Source organism: Motacilla alba, chromosome 8 (assembly GCF_015832195.1).
Source record: "Motacilla alba alba isolate MOTALB_02 chromosome 8, Motacilla_alba_V1.0_pri, whole genome shotgun sequence".
In the NCBI taxonomy this organism is placed as follows: Eukaryota; Metazoa; Chordata; class Aves; order Passeriformes; family Motacillidae; genus Motacilla; species Motacilla alba.
In genome coordinates this window covers 22,092,698-22,117,409 of record NC_052023.1, presented here as the reverse complement: position 1 = coordinate 22,117,409, position 24,712 = coordinate 22,092,698, and the positions used below count along the sequence as shown (strand labels likewise).

At 37.3% G+C, this 24,712-nt stretch overlaps 1 protein-coding gene across 4 annotated transcripts in view; it reads right to left on the bottom strand.

The window, feature by feature from the left end:
• DENND1B (DENN domain containing 1B) overlaps positions 1–24,712 on the bottom strand; it is a 152,039-nt gene that overhangs the window by 48,390 nt on the left and 78,937 nt on the right. For 3 of the 4 annotated variants that reach the window (XM_038144948.1, XM_038144950.1, XM_038144949.1), the window contains 4 exons: positions 21,817–21,927; positions 8,621–8,721; positions 3,025–3,070; positions 1,418–1,519 (listed from right to left, as the gene is read on the bottom strand). In XM_038144948.1, the coding sequence (XP_038000876.1) occupies positions 1,418–1,519; positions 3,025–3,070; positions 8,621–8,721; positions 21,817–21,927 (360 nt within the window). The remainder of the gene's footprint in view (positions 1–1,417; positions 1,520–3,024; positions 3,071–8,620; positions 8,722–21,816; positions 21,928–24,712) is intronic. The other variant, XM_038144952.1, reaches the window with a different exon arrangement.

Sequence of the window (24,712 nt, the reverse complement as noted above, 5' to 3'; positions counted from 1 at the left end):
TTGTTATACTCTCAAATGACAGAGTACAGTTACTGTATGTATGTTTGTGCATGAATCCATGCATGTGTAAATCACAAAACATCACAAAAATATACCAATTTAATAATACATACACTAATGTAAAACACAGAACACCACAATAATTTTATAGTCTTTTACATTTCTGAAGTACAATTGATACCGAGTCCAATGACTGACCAGATGATCTATAAAAATGTTTAGACTTATTTTTATATCATTAGAATCAAAGGGCAGTATCACGAATACTATCATCAAGAGTTTGACTTCTATTGTTCTAAATATATACAAATTATCAACAGTAACATAAGACACAGTATGCCACCATAGGATCTTACTTTGATTACGACAGGAGTATTTTATGATTTACAATTTCAGAAAATGTAACTCTTTGATTTCATATTTTGATATAAAATTCTTTATCTTGACAACTATTTGTGACAGCTTGTGCATCTTTAATTGAATAATGAAAACAGTGGTTTCACAATTATATTCTTTTAGAGCTCTACTGGGAAAAACAAGATAAGTGAATTTTGTGACTGTTTAAAATGATATACAGAGTATGTTCTCCTATAGGCAATAAAAAAAGAAAAAAAAAAGGCAAAAAAAAGCGGGGGGGCACCCTCTGCAAGATCAAAGTCCAGAAAGAACTGGCACTTAATTTATCATCCTTTACAGACAAAAGACAGCTTTCGTCATTTCAAAAGGATCAGATGTCTTTTATGACAAACTGGGTTTGCAGTTTAATTTACAAATAGAATTCTAAGCAAGCAGTCTTTGCTCTGCCAAAGCAAATGACAAACAGTATAGGTTTTCATTCACGCAGCCCTCAGCAGGATAGAAGAGATTAAAATAAAACTGAAATAATTTAGAGAAAACAAATAAATGTTTCACAAAGTTGAAGAAGATCAAAGCCTGAATTTTCTGACCCCAACTGTACAAGCATTTCTTATTATATTGACCAGTGCCATCAGATCATTAATTAAAAGGAAAGCGCTGGCAGGTGGCAGGGAAGCAGAAGCCGATAATTGGCCCCCTTCTTCTTTTTGCCTTCAAAAACTCTCTCGTTCTTTTGCAAGACATGCCACTAGGCAGACAGAAATGCCTACTTTGTAATATAATGATTAAGATGAGATGAAGAGACTCTTGCGTTTAAAGCAGCTCTGCCTAATGAATGCAGCTAGCTTTATAATTATGATCCTACTTTTACAATAAGGAATATGATGTTCCATTCAACGTCTCCTCAGCTGTCAAAAAGGTAAAAATCTCAAATATAGGGGTCTGCACTAGGCACTTTTCACCCCCTTATTCCTTTTACAGCAGTTAGCAAAATGAGGTAAAAATAATTATGAGTAATTCAAGCACCTATATAAGAAAGAATGAAATGTCTAAGACTCACCACTTCACCAGGTAGGTTGTTCAGGTCATTAAAAGGGGTTTCTAGAGTGTTTGTGTCAACATTTAGCAAAACCACATCCTCCAGTGATCTATTTTTTACTCTCTGTTAGGAAGAAAAAAAAATACTGAAAAAACAATTTACTATGGTGTCTTCCTGAAGCACGTTTTTCTTATACTGTACTAAATTACAAATGATGATTTTATACAAAGGACAGTAATGGCAAAAAACAGTTGGAGCCTTAGATGTAGAATTTGGGAATTAGATACAGCATTCAGAGTAGCTTTTAAAAATACTTCCTATTCTTCAAACACTAAGGTTATATTAATAATCTCTGAAAGGAATTTTTAGAGAATGCAGTTGAATATATTGGATAAATGTATATTGGAACTACACATACCTTGTAACAACATTTCATTCTCTCATATTTGTGAAAATCAGATAGGATATTAATCATATAATCAGATGAAAACCAAAAAAAGTGCAATTATTTGCAGATTTATAAGTACCAAGCATGTGATGCCTACTATTACCACAGAAGAATGGATAAAATGCTTTTTCATCAGTGTACTTGGCTAGCAGCTAAGAATTAAACAATTTGTTCCTTTCAGGAAAAAGGGATAGAACTCTTTTCTATATGGTCCTACAATAATACATAATAATGCAGTGCAAGAAATAATTCCTGAAGGAACTGACTTCTTTTTTTCAGGGCAGATCTTTCAGTTCCATTATTTCCTTACTGAATAAGAAAAAGCATCCTAATCAAGATATTACAACTGATGCATGCAGGTCATAATGATTTGGAAGCACAGAAGGCTGTGCCTGGAGTTGAGAAGTGTAGATGATATAGAAGGCCTTTTTTTGGAAAAACAAAAGTGCTGGTGCCTCAGAGAAGAACCCAGCCCATCACCTTAGCAGATGTGAATTGATCCTTAGAAACTGCTTTAGCAGAAGTGCAAATCAAATAATGTTCCCAAATCAGTTACCTACTCTGCATGATAATCAGATGGCACATGTAGGCTTCACAGCATAATCCAATGGTTATGGAAAAAGGCAAGATTATTTCTTACCCAGCTATTATGTACCAGTCAGGTGAGTTCTACTGTGTTGCTTAATGTTCAAATCTGTAAAAGCCACCTCTTGCTTTTTGGCAAAAAATACTAATTTCTAAATTAATAGTTAGAAATGTTATGGAGGTTAGATTCAAGTTTTCCCAGGGACAGGAACATAAATTATGTGGGAAATCACAATGATGCTGAAATCTGTGTGACAGTGACTCCAAAATAAATTTTACCTGTTCCTGAAAAATAAATTTTTCCTCATTATTGGGAAAATCTGTTGCTAAAGGACTAAAAGGCAGGAAAATAGCTACCACTGAACTATTAATAAGACAGAGAAAATCATGATGTAGAGCTACATGTCTTCATAAAACACTTCAAAAGTAAGATTTCAATGAGTGACATTTTTTACTTAGTAAAGCATATGAACCTTACATTTTGTAATTCTGCATACTAAAATTACAGGGATTTTTTCTAAAACATTTCCATTACAATTTTTTTATAGCACACACACCTCATGCTTCCCAGCACTGAGGAGTACGGTAAACTTACCTCTATCAAGCTTAAATGGACACCAATTAGATAAGGCATCGGTGCACTGAAGGAAAGGAGTGGAAAACATCAAATTTTAAGTACAATACTACAGGAGTATTTTAAATCTTGGCACATAAGTCTCTAGTAGACAGTGACTGTTTAAGACAGTATTAAATGAACACAGTTGCTACAGGAATGTTTACGAGACAAGGAAAACTTTGTTTTACTTTGCAGTAAAGATGACGACAAAATAAAGGATGCTGCTGCAAACTATGAGGCATGAGCAAGGAGGCACCACAGCTTTTCCTCCAGACCTAGTTGCAGTAACTGATCACACTGAGCTAACCCAGATGTTCCCAAAGTGGGCTGATTTTAAAACACCAGTGGGAGGACGTGGTCTCGCTTACCATCACCACAAAGCAACACAAACATCACCACCACCAGTTTTGGTTCTGAAACCCTCCCCTGGCAAGCCTTTGGAAGCTGTAAAATATCCTATTTAACTCAAGATAATAAACTTCTCCTTTCAAATTTCCGTAATACAAGGAACTATATTCTCAACAGAACAAATACCCACACAAAGCCATTGCAGTAAGACCTCCTGCAGTATACAAGCAAGAAATTGAATTAGGCTTCTTTATCATGGTTTCCTACAATCTTCTGTTCTGGCAATATCTGACCAAGAATATACTCAGTGTCCAGCAACAAAGGAAAAAACCTCCAACAATCACCATGAGACTTTTGGGTATTGTGAGATTACTGATAAGATTCACTCCCAGAGAAGGGAGCAATTAACAGGCTGGTTTAGGCAACTCAATGGGAAATGAATCACTAACAGACCACAGAGAAAAAAAAAACTAAATAAAAATAATCCCTGAAAAATAATGGAAGGCAAGATGACACACAAGGGTACACAACTCACACACAGTAATTTCTCTCATGGCAATAATTTGATCACGGATCTGAGCCAGTGGCACTGACTGATTGGTGATTGACTTCCCAAGGATGGGGCAAGGTTTCACTGCATCAGTTCATGTGGTCTCATCCATTTGGTCCCACCTCTGGGACCAGAAAAAGCAATTCTCACCTGCCTACAACTACAGCCCATTTTAGAAAAATCTGTACAGCCTATGGATTAGCCAATTGCTCTCATTAACAATGTCCCACAGGAGAGGATCAATGCAAAAAAAAGAAAAATCCTAACAAAAAGCAACAAACAAAACCAAAAACCCAGCCTGACTGAGGCCCAAACAAGACTTCATCGTGTCTATGATATCAAAATATAAGTTTGCTGAAATTGCAAACTGTCATGGCTTAAGGTTTCTAGGCAATGGGGCTTCCAAAAAGGAAAAGAGGCCTCTATTTTTCCACACATCTTTTTCTTAGCCCAACACTGACAAAATTTAACACTTCCCGATGACTTCATCCAGGCTAATCCTTATGTCTTTGTGAACTAAACAGAAATTACATGGAATTGTAAACGAGTGTCACTCCAGAGCAGACACCCATATATATTCAGAGAGGATTTACACAGCTTTAAATCACTCTATAGATTAAAGAATGCTTTGTACTATGTAACATATTTAACCATGCCAGTTAAGAATGATTATGGCTGACACGTTATTGAGAATTCTGCTGCAGAATATGCAGCAAAACAGATCCTCAGGTTCCTCATATCAGGGTATCTCAGTGTTACAAATAATGTGAACAGGCAAAACTACAGTGAAAACAAGTGCTATGTCATGTATAGATTTTATGCACACTTGTTTTCTCATGCATCACCACTGTGCCAGTAGCTTCACCTCGCCTGTGCTGCCTTAAGATAGCTGGTGATTTGCTCCATTAATAAATCTGCCATTAAAAAGGGAAGCATGTAGCTCTTTTCTCTACAGAGCAAAGCAACAGCTACACCATTTCAATTTTGAAGTTAACAGAATAAAGGTACAAAGCACATCTTGAAAATGGATGAAATAAAAACTGCAGGCATGGAAAGTCAATTTAATCGTTTTCAGCAAAAAAGTAATTTTATTACTGCTGGATTCTGAAGTCTTAACAGCAGAGGGCTGTAATATGCACATGAAATTGCTTACTATGATACTACTGGGAGCTGCTATAGGGTATTCTCTTGCTTATGCATGTTATCACCAAAAATATCAATCAGTGGTATCACTGCCAAAAATAATTACTATGTTATGCAAAACATCCAAGTTAATTGGAAAATAATTGCCCCATTCTCACGAAAACAGGCATACGTATATCCTAATTCAGAAGAGACCAAATCTCATAAAGACCTACTGCAATTGTAACTTGAATTTTCTGATTACATTACATTCTCAACAGAGCACCAGTATAACAGATGCTTTATCATCCACAGACAAAACTGGCATATATTCTAATATTGGTGATTTAGTTTGCCAAGATATTAGGGAGAAATTTCATAAAATTAGCTTTCTTCTTCACAAAAAATAATTTTATTCAAATATAATTACTGTATCAATGTTCAAACTTAATTTTTGTAAGAGTTTTCTTGAAAGCCAGCCACCCACTCCACTGAGTGCAACAGTCTCCTTTTACTTACTTAAATGTAGAAGAGAAATCTTTTTTTTATAACATAATATAAAACTCCATTTTTTATTAACTGTGGTGGATTTTTTGCTGCACCTACAATGAATATTACTTTCTCAGTCTAGAAAGTAATTTTCTTCTAGAAAAATACATTTCTTATATCTCCTTTTTTGGATAGTCACTTCAATTCTCACACTGGAGCTCCCAAAATGGCACTCAAGGCCGAGCTAAGCTGCATGGGGGTACAAAACCCCTCCAGAAGCCCATAAACAGACACTCTGTTCTCACCCTGGAGCTTGGCACTCACAGCCTGGCACTCCTGAGGGTGGTGCAGTCCACACTGACCCTCTGGTTTGGGCCACTCCAGCATCATCTGTTACATTAGGTCTAAATCCAGCCTGTAAATCAGGCAGCAGGATAGAAATTAATAGATTTTTTAAATAAAAAGTCAAGTGGAAGAATTGAAATCATTTTAATATAGCCTTGTTTTGCTCAAAGATACTTTTTTTTTTTCTTGCTTACAAAATGTACCAGCTAGGCACTTTATGTAATTTATCAAAGTCTAACCCCACAGAATTGTATCCTTTATCTTGATGATGTTAAGATTCTTAGCCCAACTAACAGAAAAAAAAGTGGATTTCTCTCAAAATATGCTATTTGATTAATGTGCAAAAAAAAAAGAAGTTACAGAATGAGACCTATCTTTAAATTGACAGATTTAAATGTATTTTATCTTTGTTTAAAAAAAGCCTTACTTCCACAGAATGAACAAATTATTCAATTGATATTCCCCTACTTCATATATTTGAATGCCATTTCAGGACAACACTAAGAAAATGAGACTTCAAAGGAGACATTCCAAGAAGTCCAAGTGAAATAGTGAGAATGAAATTTCTAGGTATGAAAATGCATGTTGAGCTAAAATGGCACTTTTATAAAATGAACTTTGCTTATCAAAATGACATAAAAGAAAGAAGTATGCAAAATAACTTTTGCATTCTTTTATTAATTTTAAATTGGCAGGATCCTGTTGGACTGCCAACTAGGTCAGGCCTACTACAAACTTTGACCTTAAGAATTCATCAAGGTTTTTTTAACTTGATATATTATATACCTATGAGGAGAACATTTATTTACTGTTAATACACCAGAACAGGAGGAAAGCTAAGCCATCTATGTGCTTTTATTACACTTTTCCAACCCGTCTCAACAAAAGAACCATTCAGATGAACAGAAAGAGAAATGTAAATGCACAAAAACCTGAGTCAAAAGGTCTGAATTACTGTGATAAATTCATCAGTTGTGCATTTCTTTTCATGAACTTTCTGTTTTCTTTTGAAACATCTCTAAAACAGGGGAACATTTTTCTCCACTCTGTTGTACTACTGTGAAAAAGTATAAGGGATATGAACAAATTTTACAAATTTAAGAAACTCTATGCTTCTTTTAATCAGTAAAAAAAAAATTCTCAGGTCATGCCACAGTCACCTAGAATCCCAGCTGTTATCAGCACATGGAGCTGTGTACAGCAGCTAACATTGTTATTTCTGGAAATATTATGTGGGCTTAGAAGGGCAAATAAAAAAATCTTCTCAGGATTCAGGATGCAGGCTACAGGGTACAGCTTGTATAAAGGTGTTGATCTCCCTACTGAGAACAGCATTTTTAGATGATTGAAAAATTACAAAGGTTCTGGCCATAAGCTCAAGTAATGCAAAAACTAAAACACACCCAAGTTCTACCCCATCTTGGTATATTTTATCAAAGGCAGGAGGACAAACAATTAGGACACAGTTTCTTCAAAAGAAAACCATCATTAAAAGTGAAAGGCTTAGCTGTACTTGTAAGTAAAAGGAGGAGTTGGAGAAAAACATTTGTTTTCTTTTTTAAAATAACAAATAATATACACATGAATTGTAAGAACTACCACAGGAAAAAAATATATACCATGGACAAATATTGTGAACTTCAGGAAAAATTATCAAAGACGCTTAAGGAAACACAGTGAGGATTTGTTTGAAAACAAAAGTTCAGTAGACTAGATGAAGTTCAGTACAACAGCAATACATTCGTAGGTTGGAGGGGAAAAAACACAAACCAAAACCAATAATATAAAGCCCAGTAAACACATAAGCATAATTTATTTCTATGAAGAAAACACAGACTTAGCTCAGTAAGTATGTGGCTGGGTCTCAGGTTTTATATATAATAATAATAATTCCTAATCTCTAGAACAGCTTGAAATGGTTCATTTTTTTCCATAACAGACCCAGAGGGCCTGGGTAAAGTGAAAATCTCCAGGGATGGATATTCCTGCTTAAAAGGAAAATGGAAACTCTCATTTGTTATCTCCACCACAACTCTGAATAAAAAGCAAGAAATTGTGAAACACAGGCATGTGGAAACATCATCCCCTTGAAGGATCAGAAGTGAATCAAAAAGTGATTCTTGTTCCACTTAAAAATATGCCAAAACCACAAAATCTGTCATGTGAACAGAAACACATCAGGAGAAGTAGAGTTCTTATTATAAAAATTTTGGAGTCCCAAAAGGAGTTTTTAAGCTCTTTTGGGAAGGCGCTGGCTGGAATCCTGAGCCTGGCTGAGTTAAAATACAAATACTAAATCACTGATGAACACTAACATCTGATTCTGGAAAAAATGATCATGGTTTTTTTGAATGCTTCTAGAAGTATAATGTACTTCAACTTAAAATAAAAGCCAAATAAAAGAAAACTGTAACATGTTTGCATTTAAATTATTGAATGAGTTCTCTTACCAATAAAACAGAAACAGTTCTTACAAACAAGATTCTAAATGCTGCACTAATAGCAATCAGCACTGTAATTCAAGATACCAATTCAAACACTACGTCAAGGCATGCTGGAACATCCCTAGTCAAGTCATCATTTAAGCACTGGCCTAAGTGCTTTCATAAACTAGATCCTGTATGCTCAGTCACACTTAAGAGTAAATTTTTTCATCAGTTACTCAGAATTCTAAGACAGGTGAGAATCTCAGAAATGGGGATAACAGGTTAGCTGTCTTACCAGCAGTAGTCCAGAAGATGTGGAGGAAGCACTGGGATGTAAATATGTTGCCAATACATTGGATATAACAATGCAGCTGACGCATGAACACAAGCAGTTAACTAAAAATAAAAATATACACACAGAATTGGCAACAAAAAAACATGAATAAAAAGAAAATACAAAATCTTAAATTAACTTTAGACATGCAAAAATCTTAACCTCCCCAAACCACCTATTATATAATTTTGTTAATTACTCTGAATTGCCAAAACACATCCACAAAGAACTCTGATGTATGTATACAAGCATAACATCTGCAAGAAGGCAGGCTAACAAGTTAGCTCTCCCTGCTCAGCTATTCCCTTAGAAAAAGGGAAATAATCATGAATACTTGGTACAGTCATGGTCAAACATGAGCACTGCCATGAACACACAGGACTGAAGCACACCCCAGTTTCACTCAGCTCCACTGAGTGGGAAAGACTCAGGGGAGTTTTCTGATCCCCATTTCTGCTATTTTTAACTGGAATTGATCTGAAGCTGCATGAAACCACAGAACAGCACTAAACTCAGAAGCAGGATTAACTCCTGTTTGTGTCACTATCTTGATTTCCAAACTATCTTATAAAAAAAAAACCAAACTGAAGGGAATATTCCCTCTAACAGAAAAGCAACTTCATTAGAATTTTCCAAAATTCCCTTCCCAAAGCAGAGACTTCCAAGCCTGGCACAAGGATCATGGAAAATGAAGGACTCCTTGACCAAGAAAGGAGGTGCTACAAACTGCTTACACTCCAAATGGACATCACTGGTTTTCTAAAACAAACAAAAAAAAAAAAAAAAAAAAACCACCAGAACCACCACTTTACCCCCAAAACAAAGAAACAAATAAATATGGAATTCATTAGAAATAGGGCCAAGTTCATTCCACAAGTGAACAAAATAATCTTGAAGTATGTAAAGAATTCTATTTTGATCTATCTTTGCTACAAGGGAGTCTCTGAACTTTTGTTATTTTAATATTCAGGCACAGAGTTACAACAGAATGAGAAAAAAATCCAGACTGTTCACAACATGGTAGCCTATATCCATCCCATGTAGCACTACAAACCTCATAGAAAAAGGGGAAAAAATTTTAAGAGAATGCCCCACGCAGAAGTTACCAAGCTGATGGAAAAGAAGAGGCTGTCCTAATGTTTTACATCACAACAAAATTACTACCTGAGTTTAACTTGATATAAGCACTGTTTATTAGACATGAACTTTCACAGTAACAAAACAAAGAGCAAAAAATAAAATGTAAATCCTGCCCATACAGCAAGTGCTAAAACATCATGGATTTTACAGGGAAAAAAAAAACAACCCTCTTTGTGGAACAGATCAGCAGTTAAAAGTGTTCACATCCTGGCTGTCTTGGACATTTAGATTTGTAAATAAAAAATTACACTACAATTTTGTACACGCATTTTTACACTAAAAATAAAAAAAAAGCAGTTATACAACCATTGCAGCAGAAATCACAGACAATTACAATTTGTGCAGCCTAGTTTGCTCAGCCCTCAGATTAATATAACACGATTAAATATGGAAAAGAAGAGGGTCTGAAAGCTCCTGAGGGATATCATTAGGGCAAATTGCCAAAGAATGAAACATGAGCCAGTCAGGAGAGTCTGGAAGCTGCAGTGGTACCAAGGGACTTGAATGTTCGACAGTTGGAGCTTCAGTAATGTGTGAACTGCAGGTTAAGGTATCAGGAGACTCTGCTCACTGACACACAGAATGTCACTATTGACCAGCGAGCTGCCCAAGCCTGACAGCTACACAGCAGAAAGCCAAGGATATCATAATTCCCCATTTAAACTCTTCCTTGCAGATTAACATCTCCTTTCTCGGCTTTATACCACACTTGCACAATTACTCTTATTTTGGACCTATAATAATGGGTATTTTAATAATTATTGGGTTGTTACTATGAATTGATTTGGGGAAGAAATAAATGAGTACCTTCTCCCTCTTCTACACAGTGGGTTTTATGAGGTTTATTTCCATATTATCTCTCTGTGTAGTTTAACTAACGCTACTGTTAGCACAGTCCAGCTCAGCATCGTGTTTTTTGCTCTTTCACCCAGAATGACATTATTAATTACTATGTCCACATACTTCTGTACACAGTATATAAATTTCAAACCACAACAACCTATAGAAAAAACAGCATTTTATGTATTTCAATCAGAGGCTGAAATAAAGCTGAGCACACAGTTCTACAGGATATCCCCTGATGTATACAGTCGCCTCCTCCTCCTCTTAATAGGCATTCTTAAATTATGAATTAAGATGACTATACTATTTGCATGAAGAAATTTCCCTATCTTATGCATGTCTGTTATATTTTAATTCTCACTTTAACACAGGAACTATGCAATTCCTTAAAAAATCTGAAGTTTTATTAACTTGCTTTATAATCTCTATTTCAGTGTGTCACTCCCACTAGCATCTATTTACCATTTATATTTTTTAATCTACTATTTTTTTTATTTATAGCAGGAAAGGCAAAGATTTGATTACTTACACATCAAGCTTTTGTTGTACTGTTCATCGTTTTTCTATTTAATAACATCTTACTGTAAGATCTTATTTAAACATTTCTCTCTATGCTGTTGCAGTATGTTTCCAAACATTTTAGTATGCCATGAATATGTTTTATAGTTTCCTGTTTACAGCCTGTAACACAAGCAGCTATGGGATTGTGCTGCTCTTCAAACAGTGCCACATTTTATTATCCTGCCAACTATGCCTTTAAGCAAATACTGATAAGATAATTATGGATTTCATATTAAAATTTGCATACTTGGTGTAAAAAATCTCTTTTTTTGCCTTTTTTTTTTTTGCTGTTTCAATGGTGACTGCATTTCTCAAATGCATTTCTCAAATGCATTAGTTATTTCAAACACCTTCCTCTTTAACTGACACATCCACTCCACAGAACAGAATGGGAACTGCTGTGAATCCTGAACAATGCTGCACTCCAGGAACCAGGCAGCTCAGGAGATCTGGAAAGCCGGGTACCAGGGAGAACTCCACCATTTACATCAGAGCTCCACAAAGGTGACTCCGGATTTGGAGGTGTCCAACAGTGTCCATGCACGGGAGCAGAGGCTGGCAGGCAGAACCTGCCAAATGCTGCAGGGGACATCCTCAAACAGAGCACCCAGCACAAGCTCCCAGGCAAAGAAATGAGAGTCTGTTGCTTGACCGAGTGGGAATATCTTCCGCAGAAAACAATTCCTTACACTATTTAGGCACAAGGACATCTCTCTGGAGTCTGTCAATTGACTGCTATCTATTCCAAAAGGAATTATCAAGAACTACCTTGAAAAGGTATGTCATAGATCATAAAAATCAAAGGAGGTACCCATTTTCATAAATTATCTTCAAGTTGTCTTCAGTAAACATTCTCCCAAACCATCTCAAAGTTGTCCTCAAGACTGTGTCCAACCCTACCTTTCACTGACAACTGGATATAAACACCAACTGTGAACTGTGATTCCTTTTACAGGTAGGTTTTACATTAAAGGCAAAAGCCTCTGTCCCATAAAATTTGCTGTATGTTTATGTATGCACACAGATGTATCATTGCACAACTCTGCAGTTTGATGAAAAATCTTAAATTATAACAAATAAGTGCTGCAGAACCTAGTTTCTACAAATCTCTTAATTTATTTCCTGGTTTGAGGCAACAAATTATGTCGAGACATCCTCCTGTAGTTCATTTCACTACAAAAGATCTACTAGAGCTGTGTTTCTATCCATTAAAAAATGGGCAGACAGTTTTTAAGTAAAGTTTTTGTCAGCTGAAACTCATTTACCAACACTCAATAGAACTTCTAAAACTTTTGGCTTCCAACAATTTTGATATTTAGACTGTTTTTCTCCATTTCAAAGAACGCCTTTTAGTTAAACAACTTTTACTTTCAGAAATAAATCTAATTATCTTTTTAAAATTGGTTTAAATAATGTTGTTTTAAATTACATGAACAGCATGAGTCAAATTATTTGAATTAGTTAAAAGCAAAATTTTAATGTTCAACCCTTTAACAAATAAACATACCTAATTTGAAATCTGTAACATTTATCCTGGGCATAAGAAGCTTTATGTCTTTTTCCATCAGTAATAGGCTTATTAACAGTACTGAGTCCAATTGAAAGTTTCTAGTCTGTTTCTGATCTCTCCTGATAAGATGCTGCAGCCAGAATCAACATGTGAGCTTTCATATACTGCAAGGGAAGTAACTGGTGTTTTCTCCAGAGTACTCCAGTGATTCTGGTGAAATAATTTTTATCTTTGCCCCTACCAAAAAAAGATTGTGAAACTATATGCCCAGTGAAAATACCGTCTCTCCAAATAGTGAGAGACCACATTACAGAGTTTGTTAGCAAAAAGCATTATTGGGTGACAGAAAACTGATTACTACCAAATCTCAACAAGACTGAAACAATGCCCAAATTCTAGAGAATGATGAGTTACTTTCTACCTTACGGCAATAAGCAGACAGTTGGGAAGGCTGTTGTTCAAAATCTATGCAGTAATGAACATGAACAGCCGCGAGAAGTTTTAGTTCGAGACTTGATCAAAGCAGGTTTACCTGCTCCTGGGAACACAAAGAGTGCAGCTCCTCCCCCGCCTCATGTGGATGCAGTAATTCTGATGTATCTGCTACCCCAAAGCTCACTTCTACCAATGACTCTTTCTGCTCTGTATTTCAAAGAGACTGGTCCCTTTTCCTGTTGATCTCTCTTCCTTTTCCTCATTTCAGGTCTTGCTAAAAACACTGTGACATGTCTGGAGCCACACTACTTCAGCTGAAACATTTTCTGCAGACTCACAGACAATGCTTATTTGATACCTATTATTCACATAATTTCAATGGGTTACATAAAAATACCTGTATCCTGCACAAAAGGTACTGGGCAGTTTCCTTCTATCAATATAAATTACTTTCTTCAAAGCCTTTTCTATAATCAAAGGTAAAAAGAGAGGAAGACCATAGGTGGCAAGATTTGCACACATTGCAATGTACAAACAAGAAAGACAGAAACTGATTAGCAGAATCTTGTCAGAAAGCCAAAAACAGCAACAGAAGTTAAACAAATGCTAAAGTAAAATTAACCTGTGATTCTGTAGAACCTTTTAAAATCTACTGTAAGCAACTAAAGAACTACTGTGAGAAAAGCATTTCCTGAAAAATCGTCAAACACTGTCAATCTCTGTCAACACCATGTCCAGAAATGGGTACTGGTGTGCTCTCTCCCTCCTCCCTCGCAGTCCCAATGGGCCAAAGAACTGCTTCCCTCCCACTGCCTTGACCACACATATGTTGAAAGATGCCCAAGATTCTGTTTAGTTTAGTTATCTCATCTACTCATTAATACCTATAGCAACAAACCCTAGGGGATGGGTCACTGTTTCACCACAATTACAGCAGTCACCATCAGCCTGGACCAACCCTTGTGGCTCCTTCCCCAATAGCCCCAGTTCACAAGAATTACTGAGAAACACTGTCTGCTTCCTGAAAGGGGAACAGTTGCATAGGTGAAAGGAAGCCTCTCCTCTACATTATTACAACTCCTAAATTAAACCAACTTCATCTTAGAGGGGTAAACACATCTAAATCCCGTTCGTTTGAGAATGAGATCAGGCCCCAAACCCATAACAGATGCTTCACATTTGTGGAGACCTTCCTTTCCATCCACTTCTTGAATGGCAGGCAGGGCAGGAGAAGACTGCTGGGGAGTGAAAGTGGGAAGGGAGATCTTGCTTTTGCCAGTTTACAAGAGAGCATAAATCTATTCCCAGCTCTAAAGATTAAACAGTCAGACTAAATGATAAACCTAGCTGATTCTGCCAGCACTGGTGAGAAATCAGTGAGGAAAAAAATTTAGCAACAAAAGAGAACAGAATATATTGTCCAAGCCATGATATGCAAAGCCACTTCCAGGCAATTCTTTAATTTAGCTCCTGGCTAATCATTTTCCATCTGCCATCCCCATAATCTTTAGGAAGAAAAAGAGGGAGGACCTTAAATGAGCCATAATGCATTTTCCTCCTGTTGGCAAGATGAAAATCCAGCTCCCCTCTCTCACAGAAGGGAGAGAGAAAGGGAAATATATTTCCAGTTCACAGATGAATATTTTAACTTTTTCTCTTCTAAAAATTAAAGATGTAAAAGAAAACACTTATATAAAAAACTTATTTTCTCCCTGAACTGCTGCTGGGTTTTTTTTAGGATTATTCACTTTCTTTTATCATTCTTTCTGGGGAAGGAAAGGGAAGATATGAGTGTTATTCATGATTTTGACAGCACTTCATATACAATCAATTTCATTCTTTTCTTGCAGTTCTTGATTCACAAAGCAGCATTATGGCATCATTCTTGTGCATTAGCTTGGAAGAGAAAAGAGAAGGCTGCAGACACGGCTTGTTCCTTGCCCATGGCTCCAGGAGTGACATGCTTCCCAATAACGGAAGCTGAGCAGAAAATAGAATTGAAGTGGTAGTAGACAGGTGAGCGCTCAACAAGGAATACCACTGACATACTGTGCCTACACCAGGGACCCACAGGCACTTATAGAGATAATCAGAGGTATCTATATAACAAAGTAGGTGTGGGTGCAGAGAAAAAACCATGTCACTTCATTCAGTTACTCACTCTCCTCATACCACAAAAATTTTTTGTGTTTTTGATAGGTTGAAAATGAAACTCTTGGAAGTTAAGTTACTCATCAGGTTTTATCTCTAACAGACTGGGTTAATAGCATGTCTCTTTTGATACTCATTTATCCTATAATAAAGTAACTATGCTTCTTTATATCATCTGCTCAAAAATTGCAGTTTCCTCACATTTCTTCATTTCATCTCCGTACTTTCTTCATTTGTTTATTCTCCTTTTGACATTCATTTATTGCATAACTTCTTTATCTGTTCCTCACTCACAAAACCACAGAACACCACAAATACACACATCCTTGTGTCCCTTTCCTGACCTTGATGCCTCCTTTCCTTCTTCCTTTGTTTTATGACCCATCTCCACGGAGGAAGAGCTACCCCCCCATAAAATGAGGGGGGTTCTGCAAATGCTTCTCACCTCTGAAAGGAGAGCTTTCAGGAAAATCACTTTTATTAACACTTCCTCCTGCAAAGGAATTCCATGGCATGTTGTTCTGCCATACACTAATTAAGAAGCAGCAGGGACAAACTTCCTTGTCAATGGCTTACTTCAGACAATTTACCGTAGCAAAAGTAGAGATAACCACCAATGATGCTACAGCTCATCTTATCATTGGTGAAATGAGGAAAAAAAGTGATAAAGCAGTAGCAAGTATGAAAAGGGGAAATCTTACCATACCAGCACACCAGAACGAGGGCGGGTATTACACTCATTCACCCTTGAGCAACTCCTCCTCATTGCTTTTGCTTCACGCGACCACCAAATGACTTCAGTGGTACTTTTTGTAGGGGGTGAGACAGTTCTGCTCAACAGAATAAGGACTCTTTCCCTTTCAGTTCCCCTTCAGCCCAGCCACAAAGGACTCAGTACCTAAAGGCTTCTTTCAGAGTCCCATAGCAGTGCCCACACTGGCTCTACCCAGCATTTAGTTCCCACAGTTTCTACTGAATTGCCAAAAGTCATACGAAAAAGAAACAACTTTGCCACAGATAGCTCCAAGACTGAGTCATTCTTTTTCCTGCAAGTATTAGGAAGGGGAAAATTAAATTCTGGAGCTAATTTGTAGACCTGTCTATCTACATGCCTTTACTTTTTACAGTGTGGATTTTTGAGGTTTGGGACTTCATTTTTTTTTTTTTTTTACAACACTCAGTAATGGAGTTCTTCATGTTTTACATAGATGGCAGGTAATAGCAATTTCCAACTATTTACTGGCTTTTTCCCCTCCTGCTCTCATTAAACATTTTTTTAATCACATGTTTCAATTTCTTTTCACCAATTATTTAAGGAACTATTTCTCTTGTGGTAGTGAGAAAAATATTCTAAACTTCAAGACTGATACAGCTTTCCAGATCTGGCTGGATATTCTAACCCTACAGGTGTCCCAGTGGGAACTTAACTGCACCTACAACAGTTTGCCCCCCGGCCCAGTTATCTTAGACTGCCTAGACATGAATTATAAAAAAAATTAAATGCCACTTGTCATTAACTTCCAGACCAAATGGCCTATCTGAGGTCATATTCCAAAATTAATTCTAATTATGCTTCTGGGAGCACAGTGAGTATCAGCAGAATATCCATTCTGCCTTGCAAGTTAATGATAAATTCCCATCCATTTCTTGACTTTTAAGAACTAAATTTAGCCCTTGAACACTTCCAGGTCACATGAATTTGAGATATGAATTAAATTTTAAATCTGTAATATTTTTTCCTGAGCAACTATGGACAGTGTGACAAGAGCTGAACAAGACTAATGAGAAAAGAGAATAAAGCCAGGAGTCCAATTCATGAGGGCATCTGGGGGCAACTGCAGAAAGCTCTCTTTCCATGGAAGCAACAGTACAGGTGATTCCACAAATGTATGTGTGTAAATTTGTATGTATGTGTGTAAATTCAGTGCTCCTTCACCACCAAAACAAATAAATCTGTATCTTTTGTTGATATTTCTGTTTTTGTAGGGCTACCAAAGAAACCCAGAGTCAACGCCAAGCAGATCTTGTAAGCACCGTGCTCTGAGACACGCCAGGCTTGTATTTCCCAAAACAAATACTGGTCAAAGCAGAGATAACATTTAGACATTTGCTTTAAAGTGTAGCATCCCTTCCACCTGCCAGTGCGGGCCACAGAAGATCCAATCTAGTTAGCATATTCCTGACAGGCTGATGAGAAAGCTCCTGTCAGACACTGGCCAGCCGGGTGCTGGAGACGGAGCGCTCAGCCCCAGCTGACTAGTTAGGGAGAGACTGCAGAGGTACAATTACAGAGGCATATGACAAGCTTTCATGCTTGAATGACTTGAGAACCGATGACATGGCTTTAAACAGCAATCCTTCCTACCTCCGGTCACAAAACAGCAATAAGTCAACTGATGCACTGTTGTAAAATCATGATTTATTCCTTTGCTTTGAATACATGAGAGTGTGGTATGATGTTCTGGTAGACTACCACAGCAGGTGCACTTGGGGCCAAAACATCTAGGGCCTGCCTCCAGCATGCATAAAATCAATGCTGTAGCTCAGCCTTCCTGGAAAAGCCAATCCCAGCACTTTAATAATTCATAGAAAGACTGAATTAAAAAATTATTTGGACTGAAACTCATACAGCTCCATGCAACTAATAAGAATACATGCAGATGCAGTGACGTGTGAGGAAACAGTGCTGTGAAAGAACATGCAGCCTGACATTTAGGAAAGGTCTTCCTTTTGCTGCTAAAGTGAAATAACTAACAGCCACCTCTGTGAGTAGATCAATCCCTTTGTTTCATTCATCCTTTCGCTTAATCCAAAGCCACATAATTTGTTTCTCTTTCATAGTTTACTGTTCAAAAGCCAGAAATGGTAATTTTTGCTACAAACAGATCTTCCAGAGCATAATCCTCAGGCTAGCTGAATCCATCTCGCTCTAACACTAAGCCTGAAGCAAGCTGTGAGGTTGGTGATAATCACATTATTAAAGTGGTTGGAAAGTCTAGCTAATAAAAGAATCAACAGTTAGGGCAAATAATGACCCAGAACTACAACAGAATGGAGTGGTGGGAAGTTTCCACTTGTATCTTGGTAGTAACTGGAAGGACTAGCAGACAAATATCTACACCAAAGGAATTTTTAAAGGGCATAAACCCCATAGAAAATCAATTTAAAGGGAGATGCAAAGAAAACAGAACTGCAATATTCTGAGATGTACATAAAACAAAGCCTGCTTGGCTGAAATAAAATACAGGCTGAAACATTCTAAAGATTGTTCTCTTTTCTGTTGTTGTTTTCAGGGTTTCTTTTAATTAAAAAACTCTACCCAGCAATTTAAAATAGGCAACCTTATTTTCTTCTGTTTTTTCCTCTACAGTAAACCCTTTTAAACATAGCATCATGTTTTGCCCCCTTTTTTCCATACTAGCACTGATCCTTTACTTGAATATAGCGACAGTATGAAATTAATAGGGCAGAAATTGTAGACAAAGAATTCCTGAACATAAGTAAATGCCGTTTTCCATTCCTGGCCCCACAAGAAGGGTGAGGAGAAAGTGAGCAAGGCCTTGAATTATGCCTTTTGTTATCAGTCACTGCCCTGAGATAGTGAACCGAAACAGAGCCGATAACTTGAAGGTGACATCACAACCCAGTCTCCGTGAACTGACATAAACACTTGATATTCAGTTAACCCCAAAGATAAGACACAACTCCCTTAACAGAAAGTTGTGTTTGACTGCACTTTCTTTGAACAAATAATCTTCTCTAGTATCATGCTGTAGTTTGGGAGTATCAAAATAGGAACTTTGCAACAGAAAGTACCAGTCTGCTGTGTTTTGTATGCAACAGCAAAACAGCACAAAGCTTGCAAAGGTTGATGCCCAAATACACTCCATTTGCTTACTGTACTACATCAAGTAATCCCCATGTTAAAGAAGAAATATCTTTTGCCAAAAACACATTTGATCATTCCTGGCAACTAAATTAAATTCTTACAGGCAATACTGGAAAGTGTTTCATTAACTTTTTAAACTATATTGCTCTGTAAAGAAGCAAGCTATGCATCACTCCTGTTCTGTATATGAAAGAGATGAGCAGGCAGCACTTCTGTGAACTGAAGCTCTTAAGAAGCCAAGCATACTTTTCTATTTCTTTTTTTTTATCAGAACTCACTAGTGCAAGTGAAAATTAACCAATCCTGCATCAAAAGTGGATCCAACATGATGCGGCAGTAATTTTGTTCAGCTGTGAGTTAAGTAATGCTAGTAGACTGAAAAAGTAACCAGAGAAAAAGTGAAGCTGATGTGCTCTCTCATTTTGGATTTGACCTGCAAGCTACTATTTACATTCACAGCTTGGGGACACTCTCCAGGACATCCAAACACCACTACAAATGTCTGGAAAGTGACATAAATTATTTTCAAGTGAAGACACCAGCAAGATGGCTTTTAATTCATTAAAAGGTTAAGAATCAACAGCCCAAGGTAAACAAAGTGGAAGTTTCTCACCACTAGAATATTCTATCTGTTGCTGTGTAATGACTTCCAAAGAGAAATCAGATCATTTAAATAAGGTGGTCTAGATCAGCACAGTCTAATGCTGGTACTTCCTCTTCTCTTGTCACATCACAGCAATAGAGACCAGCTGAGATGTTCAGCCTAACAAAAACAAGTCCTAAGCAGATCCAAATGTAGGCTGAGAGTACAATTCTAAATCGTGTCAAGCAGACGGACACGTGCTCACCTGCAGAATGAATCTTCCACGAGCTCAGAGCTGCCATCAGGATTCCTATCTCCTCTCTACTGGAGCAGTAAAACAGGGCTGACTGGGGCATCATTGGAGCTGAGGTTTTTAAAAGGTTATTTCTTCATATTTCCCCCCCCTTTTTTTTCCCTTTAAATATAGCAAGCCGTGTTTCAGACTAGCAAAGTGAAAAAAAATTCTGATTCCACAGTTTTGCTACAGCATGTGAGCTTCTGCTAAGACAGGTTCTTTAAAAGGGCTTTCCCTTCAAAATCTATTTGCCCATTCAGGTCTTATTACTATGTTGTAGTGCACAATTCTTTCCCTATCCATTTCAGGAAGGGGAGGGGAGCATGGAGAGGAAGAAAAAAAAAAACTGTAATAAAATATGGAGATTTCCTAAGAAAAAGTAATATCTTTGGTGGTTAAAAAGCCTATCAAAGACTAGTAATGTGAAGATTGTCTAAATTAATTTAGTATTTATTTTGCTGTTTTTCAGTTGTTCACATGGCCTCTGCTTATACAACTGCATGTTTGCTTCACTCCAGTTCCCAGGGCTGACTTGGCTCCACACCCTGCAGAGCACAGGGAAAGTGCTGCCTTTGTGCAGCTCACAGACCCAGGGACCCAACACTGTGCTGTTTTAGCAAATACTAAGGCAATTAAATAATTGCTACTGCACCTAGAATTGTAAAACCTGTCAGCCTTTTTACGGCAATTCTGAACCTTCTCTATCTTCAATCTACTTTTGACTCAAAAAAATGGAAAGGATTTTTATCCATTATTTATAATCAAACAACTTTCACTCCTTACAGCACCTGCAAGTATTTGAAAACAGTATTTTTTAGTACTATATCCAACCTTGTACTCATGTGTTCATTTATTTGGTAGTGCAATATGCAGTGCTCAGAAATACAGAATTGATTTTCCACCACAGAGAGCATAATAAACAATACGTTCTATGAAGCATTCTTCAAACAAATTTAGGTAATTGTGCTTAATAGGCTAAAGATTCTGCCTAAGAATTATACTCTGGGATGAAAATTTGGTTATAAAGTGCGCGTCTTGCACTGATGCAAAATTGACTTGGGAGTATTTTCAAAATACAGGGGATTTTAAAAATCTGTAAGATCCTGTGAAGAGTAAAATAAAATGGCATCTGAATATTTAGGTATACTTTCCAAACAAAAAGCAACATTCTTTTATTAAGCAGCCTAAGCAGGCATAAGGAGGGAAAAGAAACATTTTAATGTGGGCAGCAGCTCAAAACCTTTAATTAAAAAACCGCTATTTTGAGTTGTACATTATTGACAGTCTGAAGAGCTTCTCCAAATCAGAGACATTACAGTGTGCACTCCCAAACCACTCTAACAAAGATGAATCTACCTATTACCAGGTAAGGATAGGAGCTATTATTAGGGACCCTTGATTTCTTTCAAGTAGCTCCAATGGAATAAGCCACAAGTGAATAATAAAGATCTTATAATAGCTCTTAAGAATTCTTTTTAGGTTAGAAGGCACAGAAATGAACTCGGGAGAGTTAAAGAACTCTCATCTCCTGATAAGAAAAATAATTAACCTGACTTAATGTATCTGAGTAGGTCTTACATAAATCAGACTTTTGTACTTCAAGAGCCAGACTAAAACCATATATTAGAAGAGTATGTAGATATTGTCTTATAAGTACACATGGAACATATCTAAAACCACAAAGGTCTGCAGGTCATTTTGTGAAATGTTCAATATATCCTACTTAAAAGGAGATGTGTGAAGTACTTACAGTGCTTAGTTTGCTGGAGGTAATAATGATTCGTCTCTCATGCAACATACTGGCATAAAGTTGCAGCATGTTGTTCACATCCACAGCAACAAAATATTCAGTGAGGTTTCTCTGTTTGAATAAAAAAAGTTAACAATATAGTAACAGTAGTAGCTAAGTGGAACATTTGAAGTCTATTACTTGTGAACATTTTTGTCCAATTAGTAGGTGGGGAAAAAAAAACAACCACAAACTATTAAAGAAATCCATTTGCACCAATATTTGTGCACTTTAAAAATAATTAATTGGGTTTTAAAGCAAATAAAAAGTTAACTGTGGCGTAAATTATTAATATTTTGCTCATTTCATTACACTTGTTACTTAGATTTGCCCTTTCATATTTTCAAATTCAAAAAAATATGATAATGCAATGTATGCTTTTAAGGCGACCACTGCTTCCAACCCAGGAACAGATCTTCCACAAAAGGGGCAACTGTTCTGTCACAGCTACAGTAATAAAACTGCTCCTCCGCCAGGGTCTCCCAAAGTCAACACATTTTACTCCATTTCAAGTACAGCAAAACAGCTGGTTCAACAATACCAAGCTTTTGCTTGAGCTGTGTGGGCCAGGACATCAAACATCCTGCAGAACTGGTGGAAGGTACTGGGGTCTTCCTGCAGCCACCCTTTTCACCCCTGGTAAGAATCCCACTGTGGGGCTTCATCAGAGGCAAAGTCACCAGCACCTTCCACTAACAGTTCAGACATCAGAAAAGTGGGGGGAAAAGAGAAAAAGGGTGGGGGGGATCTCTGTGTTCCACCTGAATATAACAGTTATTTCTGCAGGGCACCGCACCAGAGACACACAAGTTCTGAAAAAGCTAAAATAGCTACCAGCAAAATTGCCTGGGAAAACAGCAAGTTTCTGTAAACACAGGAGAACATGTATGAAAATACACTAATACAGCCCTCAGTATGCAAAATATTTAATTTCACACATTCATTATCCTATCTGCAACCAGAACTGCTCTTCATCTCTTCTCAGGGACAACACTGTTACTGAATGTTCATGTAGGAAGTCTGTCAAGGATAGGCCTCAGCAGAATGACAGACATCAGCAGTGCAATTGTACACTAACATTCTATTCTGGATGTGGCCAACACAAACCAGCAAGGTCACCCAGCCCTGAAAAAACAGCCAGGGCAAGATGAGTAGGAAAAGCTACAGAGTGGGGTGACTTCCTTTTTGGATATATTGCAACATTAAAGGAAAAATAAAACTGAAAAGACTAAGATCCAGGGGTCAATCGAGTTTCATTCAAATTCAGAGATAAAAAACAGATTTAGGGCTACAAACACTCAGTTTTAGGGAAAAAACCTCTGGTCTTTCAAATGTTACGTTTAAGGGGTTGTCAGAGGCTGATACACCATGAGAATCTCAGTCCAATTTACCTTGGACATCCTCTAACACTGCAGTTGATAATGGTGTGCTGAGTCTGTGTTGAAAAAGCTGTGTTAAAAACCAGTTCAAAATGTTCTACAGACCAATTTATCTTTGGGAGAAAGTCACAGTTATTTCTTTGTTGTAGCTGAAAAGTTACTGCTCCTGAAATACATGAACCTTACAACAAAAGGTAAAAAAAATTACTTTATGGCTAATTTACTGTAATTCTTTTCACTCCTTGCATGTTCTAACTCTCCATTAGTATCTTACTATTTTGATTCATACTGAAAGGATGAGACTTTTACTAGTGGAGTAAAAAATAATTATAGAAAGGCACCTTAAAATTATTTTACCTTTCTCAAACCAGAAAAATAAATCTACATCATTGCAAGATCCTTGATCAGCCACATGCCCAGCTAGATGCTTTCCCATATTTTCTTCAATTTAAGCCCATAACACACCTTCTAGCCTCCAAAACTCTATTTTATTAGAACACCAAGTAATAAGGATTCCTTAAAAACAGAGGCATTCAAAACATAAGGTGAAACAGATGAAAGTATACATTTAAAAACTAAGCCCTGTCCTCCCCAATGAGCACTAGCAACGAGTGTCCTCTCTTTTATCCCTCCATCCAGCAACTTTCCCTGGTTTCTTGAGTTGCAACATGGTCCATGCCACCTCCTCAGAGTGTTTTCCACCAGCACAGATGCACCCTCAGGCCTCCCCTCTGCTACCAGAACCCTCCTGGCTCCTCTCCCTTGGTGTTTCCTGGCTCTGGGTCCTTCCCTGGCACATCCCACCCTGCATCTCCCGATGCCAAGGAGAGCAGGGAGCAGCTCCCTGCTGCCCCAACACCATCATCCACCAGGAACCAGCTCTGGGGCACTGCATGATTTTGGGAGCCCCCACAGCTTAACTTCCAGAAGGAAGTCACTGTTTGAAAGTGTAAAAACACTCACCTAAACAGCTATGCACAATTCCAGATTTAGTGGCTGGAGGGGGACAAAAGGACCCTTCAAAGCTCTTTTAGGAGATGCTATCTAGCTAAACACATCACGGAGAATATTCCCATTTGCCATTTACCCACAGCACCATCCAGGATTTAGTATCTACAGAATACAAGTCTTCACAAAGAAAATTTAAAAAATTACAACCAAAACAAAAGCCCCAAAACCCCTGTTCCTGGTGCTTGGTTAGCATTCAAGTGTAGGCAGGTACAGCATGTTTTCAAAAAGCCTGAAACAATGCCTTCTTGCACAAAAAAAATGACTGCATATCTTGGTGGGTGAATTTGCAGCTGAGCAAGGCAGTGTTTAAAGGGCAAGTATGCAAATAAAATACAAGGTGCAGAAGTAGAATATATTTTGTAAAAGTAATCCTAGTAAATGCAAAGAAGCCAAGTAACTATGAGCAAAGGGCGGATGTAGCAGTGGTCAGAAATGCCCTGTTAATGCTTTAAATGGATTAATGAATG